The sequence below is a fragment of the Euphorbia lathyris genome, chromosome 1 (assembly GCF_963576675.1).
Source record: "Euphorbia lathyris chromosome 1, ddEupLath1.1, whole genome shotgun sequence".
Classification (NCBI taxonomy): Eukaryota; Viridiplantae; Streptophyta; class Magnoliopsida; order Malpighiales; family Euphorbiaceae; genus Euphorbia; species Euphorbia lathyris.
Genome location: NC_088910.1, coordinates 46253998 through 46272365, shown reverse-complemented (window position 1 = coordinate 46272365; position 18368 = coordinate 46253998). Strand labels below are relative to the sequence as shown.

The 18368-nt window shown below is 37.1% G+C and overlaps 3 protein-coding genes across 4 annotated transcripts; 2 read left to right on the top strand and 1 right to left on the bottom strand.

Moving 5' to 3' along the window:
• Positions 1 to 727: 727 nt before the first annotated feature.
• LOC136230963 (succinate dehydrogenase subunit 7B, mitochondrial-like) lies at positions 728 to 3626 on the bottom strand. The gene is made up of 4 exons (XM_066020186.1): positions 3424 to 3626; positions 3265 to 3333; positions 2678 to 2780; positions 728 to 1184 (listed from the first exon to the last, which is right to left on the bottom strand). The coding sequence occupies exons 1-4, from the start codon at positions 3478 to 3480 to the stop codon at positions 1111 to 1113; spliced, it is 303 nt and encodes a 100-aa protein (XP_065876258.1). The 5' UTR covers positions 3481 to 3626; the 3' UTR covers positions 728 to 1110.
• Positions 3627 to 8266: 4640 nt separating this feature from the next.
• Positions 8267 to 10777, top strand: LOC136230954 (uncharacterized protein At5g50100, chloroplastic). Its single transcript, XM_066020176.1, has 8 exons — positions 8267 to 8472; positions 8648 to 8793; positions 8894 to 9001; positions 9079 to 9135; positions 9623 to 9688; positions 9777 to 9837; positions 9984 to 10027; positions 10371 to 10777. The coding sequence occupies exons 1-8, from the start codon at positions 8307 to 8309 to the stop codon at positions 10407 to 10409; spliced, it is 687 nt and encodes a 228-aa protein (XP_065876248.1). The 5' UTR covers positions 8267 to 8306; the 3' UTR covers positions 10410 to 10777.
• A 111-nt stretch (positions 10778 to 10888) lies between these two features.
• Positions 10889 to 14455, top strand: LOC136230942 (probable leucine-rich repeat receptor-like protein kinase At1g68400). 2 transcript variants are annotated; one of them, XM_066020164.1, is made up of 3 exons: positions 10889 to 12228; positions 12400 to 13620; positions 13698 to 14455. In XM_066020164.1, the coding sequence occupies exons 2-3, from the start codon at positions 12447 to 12449 to the stop codon at positions 14249 to 14251; spliced, it is 1728 nt and encodes a 575-aa protein (XP_065876236.1). In that variant the 5' UTR covers positions 10889 to 12228; positions 12400 to 12446; the 3' UTR covers positions 14252 to 14455. The 2 variants fall into 2 exon arrangements, with proteins under 2 accessions (XP_065876236.1, XP_065876229.1); XM_066020157.1 differs by having other exon boundaries at positions 10889 to 13620.
• The last annotated feature ends 3913 nt before the right edge of the window (positions 14456 to 18368 follow it).

Here is an 18368-nt window from a genome sequence, read left to right as displayed (position 1 = left end):
GCGTGAGGGTAAGACGGATTAGAAAGCGCGTGGACAGCAAAGTAGTAATATTGTGGAAGTAAACATTCTCTCTGTAATTTGGAGAGAATGTGAATTTTTTATAATGTGGGTCTGACTATTATTCTTTTTTCAAAATATATTTTTGTCGTTATATACTCCATCATACTTATACTTGTATGTTATCTTTCAGACAGATAGGGAAACGAAATCCATCCTCGATGTGAACAATTCAATTCAATTGTAGTATTACTTTTTATAAATTCAATTTCAATAACAAAAAGAAAAACAAAAAAGCAATTCCTTTTTTATATTGGTCCACACGTGTCATCCATCTACTAGTCAAAACAAAAAAAGAAAAACAAAAGTTTTTTCTTTTTTCAAAATTTTCATTTTTGTTGGTACTGCACATAAAATCAATACTTTAAATTCTCAGATTTCAACAACCTAAACTAACACAATTTGAGAAAAAAAAAATTAAAAAAGAAATGCACAAATTCCACAGCTCCACAAGTTTTTTGTATTGGGGAAGACCAGAATTTTCCCAGATAAATATATGGTCAAGAGAGATTGTTTTTTCTGGTCAGATAGATTTTTGCATTAGGTAGCAATTTTCACAAGAACAAGATAGCTATAATTGACGTGTTAGCTATAATTGACATGACAAGAACACGATAGTTTCCACCGTTGGTGAAGATAGGATGAATGCAAATTTCAAATTACAAGAAAATCAAACAAATTACCTCATGCTTTCATATATGGTATGGACTTGATTCGCCTAACAAAACAAGATCACATGGCTCTCAGAAATACAGCTATAGTTTTGCTGACAAATACTTTTAATACTGGGACCAAGAGAGTCATGGACCAAAATCAACCAACTGGCCAAACAAGAGAATTCCCATCCCCATTTCTAAGCATTTACTTCATCTATTGTCTCATCTCCAGCATACAATTTAGTTCAGATCAAATTCTAACATGTATGGTGAGATCAGAAACTTTTTACTGCATTTCATTACAAAAAGACTCTTCTGCTTATTCAACTAGCAGACAGTATCATATAGAGATTTATTCTTTGTCAAGAGTAATCAAATGGGATGCTCGCAAACTCCATTACGCACTTTCCCCTGCCTGTTTCCGAGCCTCCTCCCGCATCATTGCTCTCACGTACATCTCATAGCAACAACCTGAAACAGACATAAATCATAAGAATGCTGATAGACAATAAATTTTAGAAACATACAATCGATGTTATCACGAGATTCACAAGCTAATCATTTCTCTTGATCAAGTTGTATCTATTGAGCTATTCTGAATTTAAAAAACGGGTGCAAATAGCTATAAGCCGGGAAAGTTTAATCGATGTTACCCCAAATTATTTTTTATTACACGTCTCCCCTGGATTTTAATTCCCTATATATTTTTTTAGAAATATCGCTTTTCAGTGTCTATTTCGATTTCTATTTCAGTTTCCATGCTCCATAGGTGATTACAATATTAGAGGCCTTCAATTTAACATATCACATTGCCGTCCATGATGTGATAGTCACAGACAGAACATTTTGAGAAATAATTCTGAAAGAAAAGGTGGTTCAGAAATTACGAATGGCAAATTAGTTTATCACTTTTCAGGATATGCAGCTCATAGGCGATGTAGTCAAGATTTGCAAACATCTAACGACATGGAAATTCTTAATGCAAACCGAACTTCAACACGCAAGTTAATCTCCGTTTGTTACTTTTGACTCATTCCCCTCAGATTCTGCCTAAATAACCGAATAAAGAAAACAGGACAAAACCAAGAACCAGAAAGGAAGAGGTAACTTAGGTCTATAACTCTACAAGCAGGCAAGAATGTAAACTAATTCAAAGATTGTACTGATCTCCTTTCTAGAGTGTTCTCTAAGATTTCATACTATTCATTCAGCTCCCAGTCTCTATTATGGACCTGGATCACTAATAAATTTTCTCCCTTGTACTATGAGTAGGCACTTAAGACACTAATTTAGATACTACTTGACCTAGAAGGCAAGCTGCTCGCTAAAAAATTCGAAGTTTGAAAAATTAATTAAGATAAAGAGATAAAGAGATAAAGAGAGAAAAACAATTGAGTAGTGATCTATATATCCAGTAGCCACAAGGTAGCCTTTCAAAGTTGCTGCTCAACTTTACCATGTTGTTTACTTTCAAAAGAATGTCCCAACACAGGTTCATTGTCTGATCTTATCAGGCAGGAAACAGATTTTTCTTCAAGAAGTATGCGGAAATTTTCTGCCTCTTGCTTGAAAACTCGTACAACAAATTTCCATGAGCAAGTTTTAAAATATGTAGACATTTTTTTTTCTGGAAACTCATAAAAAGAATTAAGGTAACAAAAACGTACTAGACATTTTCCCTGCAGAATCAACAATTGCTTCAAAAAGGAACAGGGAGATTAGTGCAAAACTATTGCATCCCTACAACTTCAATTTACTTTATGTTGACCATCCTAAAAGGGTTCTGTTCTTGCTGTTTCAGCTGAAACAAACTAATACTAGTTCTATCTAAGGTTGACTTATCCCAAAACATTAATAGTTGCATAAAATTACAAAGAAAGAAAAGGATTTTACTGTAGCAAGAAGATGGAAAAAAAACACTGATAACCAATTGTGCTCAAATTATAGCAAAAACAAGAGTATACCTGCTACAACGGCAATTGTGAGAAAATCACCAACTCTTTTAACTGTCCGCACGCCCTTGTTATTAGATTTGAATCGCTTAAGAGCTGGGTCTTCCGCCAAGAGCTAGACCGCAAGAACTTAGCACGTTAGGTGTCAATGCGAAGCTCAGGGGATTACACATCTAAGTTCCTCTACCCACAAATTAATACAATATTAAAGTAATGCAGGTATAATAGCAGCAGCATCTAGAGTTCCGCACACAAATTTTATCCCACAAACAGTAGTTTAGCATCTACTTTCAAATCCCCAAATCAAACAAGATAAGACTCTGATATCGTCGTTTTAAGAATATTCAAGCATGAATTCTTCGGTCCATTATTGGGTTTATTTTGATTTGGGTCTGAAAGCAGGCAAAGCTTTTCTATTTTTCCTATTGCAAATAGATAGATATGTATGTAATCAGGAATATAGACCTCCTCATTCAATGAAGATATAATCGATTAAAATAATTAACTTGAAGATGACCAATATTCCCAATTCAGAAGATAAAATCAGGGTTGCTTCAAAAGCATGAGCAAAGAAGCAATCATAGAAAGCAATAACTCACAGCTTTTTCGCGCGGCCCGGGTTCGACATGGAAACCTCGACGCGAAAGAGAGAGTGCGTCCTCTGTTTTCTGTTGATTAGATAAAGAGAAAGTTCAGAAGAGATATATGAAAATGAAATAAAAACAATATATCGATCAATTCCATAAAAAGAAAATAACCTGAGAATGAGATCGAAAACGAGAAGAAAAGTTGGAATTTTTTAGTAGAAACGCCATTTTGGTTTCTCTAGGATGAAAATCAGACAACTAGATCGCCGATTCAAAGGGGCTGCTGAAGCGAGTAATTAGTTAATCATACATACTACAAGAATTCCAATCCTGGAGTTTACTGTTGCCTTGTACATTCAACTATAGGGCATGGTCATTTCCTACGGGTCTAGCCGTTGTTTGGGAGGAGGTTAATAGGAGTAAATAAAAGTAATGTAAGGTTAAGTATTAAGTTAATCTTGTTTGGAGTTATTTTTTTTAAAGCAAATGGAAGTTAATGAGGTTAAATCTTTACTTCCTCTAACCTCCAAACCCTAACCTCCAAATTGGGGGTTAATGGGAGAAACGTAAACTTTTTTAAAATTTCTTGTCTCTGCAAAGTAAATTTAACCTTCCTTCCCTCCAAATTTAAACTCCTAAACGAAGTGAAACATTTTAACCTCATTTACATCCTATAAACTCCCAAACAAGGTTATTTGTTAACTTTCATTTCCATCACTTCCATTCCCTTTCCATAACTTCCTTTAACTCTCACATCCATTAACCTCTAAACTTCCAAACAAAAATATCATACAGTAATTAAGTTCCTGAATTTATAAAAAACCTCATAAATATGTATAAAACAGAAAGTTAAATTATTTTAAAAATTTAAAATCACGTGTTTCAAAAAAAAAAAAACTAAAAATCACGAATTTTATGTTTTGATTTTTTTTTTATAGATTTAGACAACTTGCAATGTATATCACTCTAAACAAGTTCATGTGACAAATAGATCACTATAAGCAAGTTTAGAGGCTAATAGGTCACTTTTAAAAAATTCAGGTGGTTAATATGTTATGTTAAGTAAGTTCATGAGGCTAAGGAGACACCACGTATGTTTAGGGGTCCAACCAAACTTTTTAGACAAGTTTAGAAAGCAACTGATGTATTAAGCTTTAAATTTAATTCGGTTAATTAAACACTTCTTGGGTTTTAAAAATATTAATTATATATCCGCTAGATTTCGAATTCGAGTATTAACCTATGCATAAAGCTTCAATTGAGAGATGGTCCTTAAAGGGTATCTGACGATTCTCAAACCAAAAAATCAGATAAACTATAAAGAAAAATTTGACCGATTATAACAATTATTTCGATAAATTTATTTTTTATTTCGACTTTTAACTATTTAATAAACATAAAATAATAACAATAAAATTTTCAAATTCTTATGTTTTCAAAATAATCCCATGATATAAATTATATTAGAATATGATAGGATTAATTCCGTATTGGAGTGCTTCGACGTTTAACAAGATTTCTCTAATACCTAAAGTAAGACAGAAAAAGAATCGAGGTGAGACTGTTGACGGATGATCTCACTTTGATGTCTAAATTAAGGAGTATATAGAATTCACAACACAAATCACTCATATTTTTGTTACAGGTAACTCAATTGTAAAATCGTTAGCCGGTATTAAAACCTTCTCCTTAGATTCCATAGAGGACATATTGTCATATTCTCAGTGATGGACCTATTTTAGGTAGTTGGTAATATACCAGAACCAAGATTTGTTAATTTTAGACGCGATTAAAAGATCTTGATTCGAAGAGGATTTAAAGAACATTTCATTGGTCCACGTACATTGAGAGATGTTCACTCATGTTTAGTCTAATTTGACTGTCCTCATTGTTTCGGTCGTCTTTGTGGGTTTAAGATGAAAACATCTGGATCCTGATATCTTTTGGATGATATCAGATGTCCTCCATTTAACTCTCGAAGCTCTTTAGTGTTTCGGCTTTCGGACGTTCTTTGGGATCTTGCTACGATGTATAGGGAATGGTTTGACATTCCGTTGATACGTCCTTTGTAAGAACGTTACCTTCAGGTTGATTTTTCCATTAGCTACGTCGTATACAATCTTTTATTCTTCAGGTTGATTTCCTCATGATATCCATGATATTAGTACTTAGTTTCTTGATTTATGCAGTACGACACCGACATAAGTTATTTCTCCGTGAACTACTGTCCTATGAGTGATTTGGGTGCAACATAATAGTTTGGTCTGAAATGGTGCTTGTCGCAATGCAGTAAATGCGATTGAAGATAAGAATGACTTTATTGTTCATTAGAAGTTAAACCAGGTCCGTGCCTCCCAGTGTCCTCCGTAGCAGGTCGTTGGTCACCAACATGTGACTTCTGTTATGTGTTGGAACATGCTGACCTCAAGGTTCATCAAATGCAATCTTAATGGGATGATTTTTAAAGGTGATTGTAAGTGCGGTGTTAGTGCTATGTTGAAAAGAAGTGATAAAAGTTTCCAAGTATGTTTGAAGTTAGAGTTTTGGAAGCCTTGGAGTTATGATGCAGAGGGGAGTCGATATAAAGAAAATGGTGAAGGTTTAAACCAACAAATAATTCTCAAACTAAATTGATACAAATTTGTAAGGATAATGTTGATTTCAATCGTAAATCAACAAAGAAATAATTCGTTTTCTAGTTTAACTAGAAGGAATGAATCTCATTAAGGTTGAAAACCTTACTTCCAAGAGGAAAAATATATTTGATTGAATAAAAATTAGTCATCCTTACAAAAGGTTGAGCTTAAATACCTTGATAACTCTAGGTAGCCAAATACCTAATAACCTCCTTTTAGTACTAAATTCTTCTAACAATAAAGGTAATAAAGAGTTTACGATTGATAACATCCAGATATTATCAAGGGACTAAATGAGCATTTAGCCATCGGCTACGGCCAAGGGATACGCCAGTAGGATGGCGTATGAGGCAAGATATACGCCATGAGAGATCCTTGGGTTCAGCAATACACCTCGGGATGATCAAACATCTTAAAGAGACTCGCAACTGCCATATCTCGGGAGACCCGCCATCTGACATCGATACGCCCAAAGAATATCGGCACCGTCTTCCCATATGGAAACCGAAACTATTAATGGCAAGTAATAGCTCCATAAATGAACTAACGGTCATACTTGAATGAACACTGTAACCACCATTAATGTGGCATTAATGGAGACTTTCTAGTTACAAGATTGATGGTTACAACTATCCTAATATAAATAGCCTTGCATCCTAAGCTATTAAGGGACACGTTCCCATACTATTCTTCATGCTTTTGTTTTATCATTTTATATACTTTACTGACTTTAGCATCGGAGTCCCCCCGACCGAACCCAACGGCGCCCCCCTCCCCCCACAGGTGGAGCTCCAACGTAAATTCAACAAGGTGATATCAACGATTATAGTAGCAAGGTAGTAAACAAGTACAAATGGCAAGACAGTAATTAAAGAATGGCAAAATAATAAATAGATAGTGGCAGGAATAGTGGCAAAATGCAGAACTTGGCCCTGAAGTTATGTCACAGGCAATGTGGCAAGAAAATGGGTGATTTCATGATCGCTCTTCGTGCAGACTTAGGAGGATCCTTTATAACTCACACGACATGTTGGATAGTTCACACGTCGTGTGAATTTTCCAAAATCGGGTAGAGATTTAGACTAGTCTCACACGACGTGTGGAAGATGTCACACATCGTGTGGTCTTCTTCCCTCAGCTTTTTTGCCCCTTTGGTTACTCTACATGTCGTGTGAGCCATGTTTTAGACTGTTGTCGGCTCATGAGTATATTCTAGAGGCACATCCAACATGTATGGGCTTGAGTCACATACGTTAAAGGAGGGCGACATCTTACCTAGCCAATTCAGAAGTGCGACATGGTAGGTGTTTGCGTTTACTGGACACCATGACTTCTTCATCCCCTACCTCAAATTGAATATCCCTTCAGTGCAAGTCGACCTTAGCGTTTAGCTTCTTGTTCTGCTCTTCAAGCGTCTCCTTGACCTTTTCATGCATTTGTTAATACTCAATAGCAAGCTTGTGAGCAAGTATGCTTACCTTATCGCCCTTTGAGATGTTACAATATCAAGAGCGTGATTAAGGGTCTTCATGTAAACCATATCAAAGGATGGCTTTCTCGTTCCCGAGCGGATGGTCTCATTATAAGCAAACTCGTCTTGAGCCAATACCAAATCCCACATTCTCGGCTTGTCTTCACACTTGCTCTTCAAGAGGTTTTCTAAGGTCCGGTTGACCACTTCGATTTGCCCATCGGTTTGGAGATGAGTGGTGGTACTAAATTTCAAGATCATATCGAATAAGACCCACAAAGTTCTTAAAAAATGACTTAGAAATTTAGTATCTCGACCCGACACAATGCTCTTCGAAACCCTATATAGTCGTACTACCTCCCGAAAGAAAAGTTTGGCAATGGTCGAGACATCATTGGTTTTCCGGTATGGAATAAAGTATGCCATCTTTGGAGAACTAGTCAACCACTATGAATATGGAGTCCATTCCCCTTTGCATTCTTGGCAAGCCCAACACAAAAACGGTATTCGACACCAGTAATGTCATGTGTAGCCCTGTCCCAAGTTAGTAGATTTCTCTCTCTAAAAATTCACTCACTCTCTCTCCTAACCAAACAATACCTAAATGACCTCAAAACAAAAAAAATTCAAGAATTAAAGTTTCTTAGAATGTCATTAAATCTTCAAATTTTTTAATTTGAGGCCGTCAACAGTCGTTTTGAGTTGTTGAGTGGCCACGGTGTGAAAAAAGTGTAAAGTTCAGTGGTCATACCGTTAAAAATTAAAGTTCAGTGGTTACAATGTTAAAATGGATAAAGTTAGGCTACAGGTGTAATTTACCCTTAATTTCAGCCAAGAAAAATAAAATAAAGTTGATAATTTTGGTGAAACCCAGAGTGCCACGTCCATTTGATTAAGTTAATCAGTTCTTTGCCTTATGGCTTCCCAAACCAAATCAAGGCAGGGAAATGGCGTTGAGAGGAGGAGCTGCCACTGCGTGCTTCATTGCAAGGCAAAGAAACCATCAATCCATCCTTTCTATTCCAACCTATCTTAATCGTACCCTAACATTTCATAATTCCCCTTCCCATTCTCTCCATCGATTCACTTCATATCCTCCTTCCCAAACTACAGGTAATCATTCCATCTCCTCCCTTTTTTTACCTTCTATGTTTCAATTTCACTATTTTGGATGTCTCATATCATATCATATATATTGAATTGGGCTGGTTTTAATTTTCTACTTATCCCTTTTTTGTAGTCATTATTTGATTGTTGCACTAGTCCAATTCATTTGCATACTTTGCAGGAATTAAGTATCCAATTCGTGCAGTAGATGAGGCAACTGTGGATCCAATAACCAGCAAAAAACAAAATGGGGAACAATCTCCTTCTCCTCAGAATTGGAAGATTAAAATGCTATATGATGGAGATTGCCCACTTTGCATGCGTGAGGTCACCCACTCCATCTTTCTTTCAATGTAAAGCTCATGTTTAGTCAAAGTAAGCAGCAAATTGGGCTTTTGTTTATATTTATATGTTGATTTGTTGTTAGGTTAATATGCTTAGAGAGAGGAATAAAAGCTACGGCACCATAAAGTTTGTTGACATAAGCTCTCTGGATTACTCTGCAGAGGAGAATCAAGGCCTAGACTACAAAACTGTATGTAAAACTTAATTAACCATGTCTCTAATGCTTAATTAGTTTGTGAAATTAACTGTATTTAATATGTAATGCAGGTCATGGGAACTATTCATGCCATACTTTCTGATGGAACAGTGGTCACAAATGTTGATGTATTGCCTCCCATCCTAATCCTTTTAATCTTTATTTGACTAGGCATAGTTTAACAAATATGTATAGCATAGCATATTTGTGACAATTGTTTGCTTTTTCTTGAATCTTGCTGCACTAGTACTTTTTCTTTTCTACATTAAGTCAGATTTATTTCTGCTTTGTTAAATATACACATTACATGAATATACTTATTAACTGCTTTTATTACTTAATTTTGTCTAATTTGTGTTTTAGTGAAATTTCATAAATGCAGCACTAGAGCAACATAGCTAGTTGACATCTTGTAATCAAACTTGTTCTGAATCTTTTGATTGGACCAATTTCTTATTATCACTGCTATTGTGCTGTTAAAATGTTGTCAATTACAAATGTTGATGCAACAGTAATTTGTATCTGCTACATAATCTATCTATGATTCATTGTCACCGACACTATTAGTCAATATAATGTCTAGATCCAATCTTATACTATTGGCCAAAATTGCAGGCATTCAAAAGGTTATATGAACAAGTTGGTCTTGGATGGGTGTATGCCATTACTAAATATGAACCTGTAAGTCCAACATATTAGTTATAATTTGTTTATACCTCTTCTTTTGTTTGTATTCTTATCAATAAAAAGACAATCATTTTGTTTTCAGATTGGAAAAATGGCCAATGCAGTATATGGTGTTTGGGCTAAATATCGTCTTCAAATTACAGGTAAGAATTAGCTCCCATAATTGACTTATAGACTACTCTGCTTTATTTTTCTTTCTATAAAGAGAGTCTTTCATAACTAGGGAGGTCTTATCTTCCCAATGTATCTTCTTCAATAGTTTAATGATAATAACCTGTTCCGGTTATAGGTCGACCACCACTAGAGGAGATTCTGGAATCGCGGAAAAAGAAGGTAAGCATTTGCAACTGGATGGATAACCTTGTTTTTGCTATCCAACATCTTAAAATTTATCACGATGTTGAAGCCTTCTGAATGAAGTCTTCGTATTGCAATTATTCATGTTTGATGATATGTTTTTATAGACATCAACCACCATTTATTTTTCTCTTCTAACAGTGATTTTTGCATGAACCAAACTTCACTCATATTTAGTTGCATTGCATTGAACCATTATAAGATGATATAGTTTTGAATATTCTCATAAACGATAAGCCAAAATATAGAGAGTAAATGATCTGCAATTATGAAAAATGGTCAAGTTTCTTGATATGAGGTATTTGGTATTTGATTTCAGGGTGAATTATGTAAAGATAACAGTGCTTGCAAGATGTGAAATCTCCTGAAAGTTAGTGATTAGGATCTTGAAAACAATAATTACAACATCTTGGCCTTGAGCTCATATCCAGGATTTGTGCTATAAGTTTAGGAGGAAAATGCTTTCTTTTTGCCTCCGGAAAGCTTTGCTATGTAAAGAACAAATATGTGAAAGATGTTATACAGGAGAATCTTTAAAGTGGAGGTTTTCTTTTGAGTCCTTTTGTTGTTGCAGCATATGGACAATAGATAGAAGATAGCCAATGTTGGAGATATTGTTGTAACTATGCACACTTTTACTAGTATATATTGTATATTGTCGTAACTATATTTGTTTTTGGATTGAAGGACCTTATAACAAAGCAAAGAACCTATATTTCATGTTTCGATCTTCAAGATGCTACTAGCTTGTAAAATTATAATGCCGTGAGCAATTTTTGCCCAGTACTCAAAGATCAAAGGGAATTATTCAAGTGGATAGTTCTCTTTTCAAAATGGATTAATTATACAATCTTGGTATAATTTTCTGCTCGTGTTTTGTTAAGAATCAATCAGCAACTAATAACTAGGGAATTTTACTGTTGAGAATTTCTGGTCTGATCTAAAAGTCATGTTGCATACTGTGTTCTCTTCTTCCATACTTGCATTGATGCTATAGTTTTGCCAAATTTAGTTTATTGCAAAAACTGGCAAGCACGTGGACCAACTTGTGCAATAATTTAAAGTTGTTGAAAAGTTGAACATCTTCAAAAGAGAAGAGAAAATTGTATGTAATGCCCTGGTTGAATACGACGTTGATATTGCCTATTTTGATCTAAGTCTCAAGTCTCATTCTTTGAGTCTCGGAGTTTTAAAACACTTCTACATGTGCATACATACACCTTATTAATATAGTTTAATCACTTCGAAGTGAGATTCAAATCAGTTTTACCCCTCACGACATCTTTTAGAGCCGTTCCTTGCTCAGGTTTTCCATCCCGGTGTCACCCTTTCAGAACTGAGTCGTTATAAGCCCACCAACTTTAGTCTCGTTTGTCCTCGAACCAACACATTGTACATGAGAGTCTCTAATACCATGTAGATATTTGGCTTTGGCTTGAGTCTTAATGTTTTAAAAAGCATTTACATGTATTGGAAACGAACCTTTGATAAAATAGTCAATCACTCTCCATTTTCAAGGTGAGATGTAGTGCTCCTTTGGTTCCATTTTTTGGAAATATTTTGCTTTTTAATTCTAAATAGCAGAAAAGTGTTTGGTAAAATTTTGAAAAATACTTTTTAGCAGAAAAATCAATTAACATCTGCTACCTATCAAATAACAACAAACAGGAACATGTGAACCAAACAAGTCCATTACTATCTTTACGCCATCCTTGAGAGTCACTTATTGTTTAGACCTTCTACCTAACATCATGCAGACCGAGTCATCAGATATGTTTTTCTTGTGCAAAAAAAAAAAAAAAGAATGTAAAAACATAATCTTTATTTCTATTTGCCATTATAATACTTTTACCAATCATAAATCCCAGCTGAAAGTGGAAAAATGCCATTTTATAAAGACGACAAAGTGCATAGTGCCATACAGAACAATACAAAAGAATTAGAGTACCGTTATAAGATCTTTAGATACTGTTGTTCATTGATAAACCAATCAGAGAAAGACATACAAACTCAATAATATGATTTGTTCAGAGCTGCCGGCTTCCGAATGAAAATGTTGTTTACTTGTATACTTTTAGGCCTTTTGGCAGATTTCTATAGCTCTTTTGCTATTGACAGTCACAGCTATGACATTGAAGTTTTCTCTTCGTAAATTCAGCCATTCGGCACTCATAACGGTATCAATCATGTAACATCAGCTTTGTTACTTTCTCCTTGTTTTAACTACTTAGCTTCCCTTCCATATACAAAGGAACCACATGTTCAATTGGTTCATCATCATAAAAAAATGAATCGAATGATTCCGATCTGCGTGCTGCCTATTCTCATGATCTGTCTCGTCTTTCCAGTGGCGAATTCAGAAGAAGAAGATGTGAAGCAATCACTGGTGCAGTTCATGGACAAACTTTCAGCAGGAGGAAATGTGAATCAAGACCAAAATTGGGGTTGGAACACCACCTCAGATCCTTGCCTTGCCAATTGGACAGGTGTGTATTGCGACTTGAACTTACATGTAAGGAGAATAGTTCTTAATGACTACAATTTGACTGGAACATTTGATGATAGTTCTCTATGCTTGGCTAAGTCTCTTAATGTCCTGAGCCTGAACCAAAACAGCATTACGGGCTTGTTGACACAAGGGATAGGAAACTGCAAGGAGTTAACTCACTTGTATCTTGGCAGGAATAAGTTATCTGGTAATATTCCTGACTCTCTTTCTCAGCTAACGAGATTGAAAAGGCTCGATTTGTCGTTCAATGGCTTCTCCGGTCAGGTTTCTCGCATTATAGGCCTGCTGTCTTTCCTTGTTCAAGATAATCAGCTTAGTGGAAATATTCCGGATTTTGATTTCTCACAGCTTGAGTTTTTCAATATCTCTAACAACAATTTCAGCGGACCAATTCCTGATACCAAAGGCAAGTTCAAAGCTGACAGTTACTTAGCTAATCCTGGATTGTGTGGAGATCTAGTATCGAACGCTTGTCCGCCATCAAATCCCCCACCAAAACAAGCCTCAGGATCTTCATCAAGAAATGGTGTTCTTATATACTCAGGCTATATTGTTCTTGCCCTGATTTTAGTGTTATTAATTGCTCTAAAAGTAATGCGTAAGAAGAAGAACACCAAGCCTGATGCCAAGAAGGAATCAGTAGAAACAAGCACCAAGCCTAGTAGTACTTCAGATGAATTCACGACCACTAAGAATCGATCAGAGTATTCGATCAGCTCAGTTGAAGCTGGAACAGTTACACAATCACTCGTGGCGCTTGGAAGCCCTCTGGGGAAGAATTTGAGATTCGAGGACTTGCTTCGAGCTCCTGCAGAATTGTTAGGGAAAGGAAAGCATGGAAGCCTCTACAAGGTGTTGCATAACAACGGGGAAATCTTGACCGTGAAGAGAATCAAGGACTGGGGCATTTCGAATGAAGATTTCAAGAGAAGGATGGAGAGAATCGACCAAGTGAAGCATCCAAGATCACTGCCTGCTCTTGCATACTATTGCTCAAAGCAAGAGAAGCTTTTGGTGTATGAGTATCAAGAAAATGGCAGCCTCTTCAAGCTACTACATGGTATGTCTATGTCGAATCATCTATTTCCTCTTAACATAAAAAATTTCTCTTTTAATGACCATTGTTCCTCATTTCAGGATCCCAAAACGGGCAAGTATTTGACTGGGAAAACAGACTGAGTGTTGCAGCCGTAATCGCCGAGACATTAACATTCCTGCATCAGGAATTTCATGAAGATGGAATTGCTCATGGAAATTTGAAGTCCACAAACATTTTGTTCAACAAGAACATGGAGCCTTGCATAAGTGAATATGGTCTAAACATGGTGGTAGAAAACCAAGACAAGCCATTCATTTCTCAATCTGATGGCTACAAATTGGATGTGTATGGCTATGGAGTGATTCTGCTGGAGCTGTTGACAGGGAAACTTGTGCAGAACAGCGGAATCGATCTCGGAAAATGGGTTCGTTCAGTGGTTACAGAGGAATGGACTGCAGAAGTTTTTGACAAGGCCTTGCTTTCAGAAGGTGCAAGTGAAGAAAGGATGGTGAACTTGTTACAGGTTGCATTGAAATGCATAAATCCTAATCCTAATCAAAGGCCAAACATAAGTCAAGTTGCTGGAATGATAAATTCCATTAAGGAGGAAGATGAGAGATCAATTATGTCTGAACCTTCATTTGCAGTTTAGTTCCTACACTTATCTGCAATCTTATTTAGGAATGTAAATCCTTACATACCCCAATTATAAGTTGGTTTCAAATTGAATTCCTACACTATTTTTTGCCTTCCGAATTTCTGTTTTCCATTTTTAATTTTATTAAGTTTTATCTTAATGTAATGCCATGAATAATTATACTTAAAATAATAGTAAGATTTTAGCTAGTTAATTTCATGAATCTCCACTTTTTTTATTTGTTTTATATATTGTGTTGGAAATATTGATTTGGGCAAAAGCCCCGAATATGTAACGAATAGGGTTAAGTGGGTTATTGGATTAGCCTTAAAATTTAGAGAAAATTATAAAATTGGATCAAATGGGAGGTCTATTTACATATTTAGACCAATTATCCAACTCACTACATATCTATATCTAGACTATAGTTTGGTGACTTTCCCAAAATACTTTTCATATATATAACACTTCGAAATTTCTTACTCTCTCTTCTTTCTTCCTTCCGCCTAACTTCGCAGACTTCGCAAATTGCGAAATATGCGAAGATAATATTGCTTAAGAACATGAAGACGTCTGGGCATCGGTCATTTCGAATTTCGAAATAACCGTTGGAGGGAAACGACTTCCTGTCGTTGTCATCCTGACTTGCTCAGAGCTCTCGGCCAATCAGATTTGTGTATCTTCTGTTTTCGGTCAGCTCAGCAGACTGTCTCTCCTTTTATGGTAAAGTCAACTGGACAGCATACTGTGTCGTCTGATCTTTACCCAAAGAGGAAATACTTTGTCTGGAAGTTTTCCTTAGCCAGCTGCTGTCTTGTACGTTTGTCGAGTCTACTCAGCAGCTTCATCTTGAAGTTGTTCCCGAAGGTCTTCTAGATCCTTCTTTTGCTGAGTTGCGTTTTGTCCAAAACGACAACGTTTTGACAAACGCGGGCCGACTTGTACTGAGTTGTTTGACTTGGGCTTTGACACTTGTATTGGGCTTGGGCCTTTTAATTCTTGTGTCTTATAAACAATTTAACTCAACATTGAACAAACACATTAGTAGAATAAATCAAAACATTTAAACTTAGTGTGTTTAGAATATGTATTTCAATTATACTTAAACAATTTTGTCAAATCAAAATTATGTGGAAAGGTGTTTCAACAAACTCCCCCATTTTGATGTTGGCAAAACTATTCAGAGAGGAACTCAGTATTGAGCTCCCCCATGATAGTTGACCTATTATACCTAGCAAACTCCCCCGTAAGGGTTGAGCTACTGACTTAGTTTTACTCTAAACATTTACAGGTTTAATCGAGTAAGTCTAAGGTCAGTTTTCAAATATAGGTCAGCTTATATAGCATATTCTATTTACTCAGTATAAAGCGGAAGGTTTAAACATTTAGAGTGCGCTGAGTAATTTGTTGTTCAATGAGTTCTTAAAAGACAATGTTTTATAAACACATAGGTCAATGTCAAACATGTTATCCGCATTTGATTCAATCAATAAGTTTCATAAGTATTAAACATAGCTGATTTAATTGAAGATACATAATGACTCAGTACACAGCAATATATATCATAACTCAGGAATAGAATGAAAGATGCAGATATGATATATTGATATCGGTAGTCAGTGTTTACAACAAAAACTTAAAGACAAGGCATATAGATTACATCGTACTTAGTCTATACTGAGCTAGCCTATTTCTATTTTCTTTTCTTTTGTTGGGACTGACTAGACCCATGCTGTGTTCTTACTGGTGTTCTCGCTTGTTCTTTCTCCCCCGTTTTGTCAGCATCGGGAGGAGGAATCCTAAAGCTGTCGGTTAAGACAGCCCTGGTCAGTTCGTTGGACAGCGCTTTAAGGCGGTCAGCGCTTTCATTTACACCATCAAAAATGGCAACACCCTGATTGGAGACTTCATCAGGTATATTGAGGTTGGCAGCGCTGATCATACTGACGATGAAAGCTTCAGACTTACCAATCCATATAAGTGCATCAGTCAGTCCAGCAATGACTTGATGAAAGGTTTTGAGTAGGTAGGTGTCAAAGTACTGACGCTGAACATTTGTGTGACGGATGTGATTGAAGGTTTGCCTTGTGATAGACAGCATCTCGTTTTGTTTCATTTGGTCAGTGTCCATCTCCTGCTTGTTCAGATTCAGCAATCGAACAGCTTCACCAATTTGCTCCACTGAGCACTAAGAGTAAGAGACCATTTGCTCATTGGTCTTGAGTTGCTCGGTGTGAAGCTGAGCAAAGAGCATCTTGACCTCAGTAGAGGTTGCATAGACTTGGTTCGCAGCTGACAAGTTTTGAACCTGTTGTTGTAGAGAATTCAAGTGTTGAACGGTTGTCAGCTGGATCTCAGCCAGCTTGGCGATGGCGTCCTGCTTAGCTTACTGTGTTTGATAAGTGATGATGACGTTCAGCAAGTCCTTGAATCCCTTAACTTCGTTGAGAAGCTGAGTGACCTGGGAAAGCTGAGTAGTCTCAATAGATGAAGATCCAGCAGCAGGAGGAGTGGATTGTTGAAGGTCTTTGATCAACGCTTGCACTGAGTCGATGATCCTTTTGCCGGACTCAGTGGCATTCAGATAGCTTTGAGAGCCTTCAGTGACATCAGTGTGACCGGTAGGAGGAGGAGTCAAAGGAATGACATGGTCAGTGACTGGAAGTGTTGTTCCAATCTGCACTTGAGATTCTGGTAGAACTGAGGCATCGGCAGATAGATGAGTTGGAGAAGTAGCAACGCGAATACTATCAGTGCTGACGGGGGCGGATATGTTTGGAGTCAGCACCATGCTTGGAATAATAGCATTTACAGTAATCGGCTCAACTTGACTGGTTGAGTTTACGGAAGCACTTAAGTCGGCATGTTCCTGTTGAGAAGAAACAGAGGCTTGCTTTTCGATGGATGCCGCAGGTTTTCTACCAACAAATTTGAGTTTTAGGGCAGAAGGGTCTTTCGTTGGTTGTTGAACGGCAAAGGTAGGAAAAGTTGATAGTTCAACGGGATTCTCACTGACTTCTTTCTGACTTGCCTTGATGAGTTTTCTTCTTCGAGGAGGAGTAGGAGGATTATCAGCTTGAATAGACTCTCCTGAGTGAGAAGGAGAGGTTTCTTCCTGATCATGATGAGGGAGATTAGTTTGCTCTTGGACTTGATCAACGTTGTGTTGGTCAAGTTCTTGCTCTTCTCCAGCAGCCAACCCAGTATTGGCATGCTCAGCTTCGATTTCACTAGCTGTCTCCTCGGAGTCAGCATCATCGTTGTTCTCATCATCGTCATCAGAATCCCCATCCAATTCTTCCTCAACTTGTGCAATGAACTGGTCGTCCAAATGCACTTCTTCTTCTTCATACTCAGCCTCATTTCCTTGACATTGGGTGAAGTGAGAGTCACCAGGCACAACGATGTCAGTAGGAATAGCATCGAGGGGAGTCAGTGTAGAAGGCTTCTGCTTCTTCTGAGGTTGCTCATTAGTGTCCTCAGTTTCAGGCTCATCTTGCCTGCTCCTTTTCTCAGCTGACTTAGCAGCTGACTTCTGCCTCTTAGCTGGAGACTCAGCATCTTTTGAAGGAGTCCCAACAACTTTTCTTTTCCGAGAAGCTGGGGCCTTAGTCATTCTTCCTTTCTGTGGGACAGCAGTTCCCTCAGCAGCAGCTTTACCTTTCTTCAAAGGCTGACCGAACTTCAACGCTCTCAGTGAAGCCGCTGTGATCTCAGATCCTCTAGCTATTTCTTCATCGGTCAGGTCTACCTGATGATTAATGAGGATCCTGGTGATGAGCGATCCTAGCCTCAGCATGCCAGTACTACGTTGGAAGCCAACGATAAGGAATACTGGCATGTTGATCGGTTTGTACGTCAGCATATGCCAGATGAAGCATTGTTCGAAGTTCATTGCTGAGGTAGTGCAGTTGATCTTCGGATAGATAAAGTAACTCAGTAGATAATGAGCCATCTTCTGGTGCTGACCCATAGATGAAGCTGAGACTTCTCCTGAGTGGCCCTCAGGTTTGCAGAAGTTGACCTCGTACCCAGTACCATCCTGATCTCCAGATCTCCTTAGCCTTGCTCCCTCAGTTTTTAACTTGAGCAAATTCCCTAGGTAGAGAGGGTTGATGAAGATGGTTTTCTT

Coding starts and splice junctions, on each gene's coding strand:
- LOC136230954 (XM_066020176.1), top strand. CDS start 8,307: ATGGCGTTGAGAGGAGGAGCTGCCACTGCGTGCTTCATTGCAAGGCAA. Junction 9,838..9,983: donor ATATCGTCTTCAAATTACAG/GTAAGAATTAGC, acceptor TTCCGGTTATAG/GTCGACCACCACTAGAGGAG. Junction 10,028..10,370: donor TGGAATCGCGGAAAAAGAAG/GTAAGCATTTGC, acceptor ATTTGATTTCAG/GGTGAATTATGTAAAGATAA.
- LOC136230942 (XM_066020157.1), top strand. CDS start 12,339: ATGAATCGAATGATTCCGATCTGCGTGCTGCCTATTCTCATGATCTGT. Junction 13,621..13,697: donor CCTCTTCAAGCTACTACATG/GTATGTCTATGT, acceptor TCCTCATTTCAG/GATCCCAAAACGGGCAAGTA.
- LOC136230963 (XM_066020186.1), bottom strand. CDS start 3,480: ATGGCGTTTCTACTAAAAAATTCCAACTTTTCTTCTCGTTTTCGATCT. Junction 3,334..3,423: donor GTTTTCGATCTCATTCTCAG/GTTATTTTCTTT, acceptor TCTAATCAACAG/AAAACAGAGGACGCACTCTC. Junction 2,781..3,264: donor CCGGGCCGCGCGAAAAAGCT/GTGAGTTATTGC, acceptor CTTGCGGTCTAG/CTCTTGGCGGAAGACCCAGC.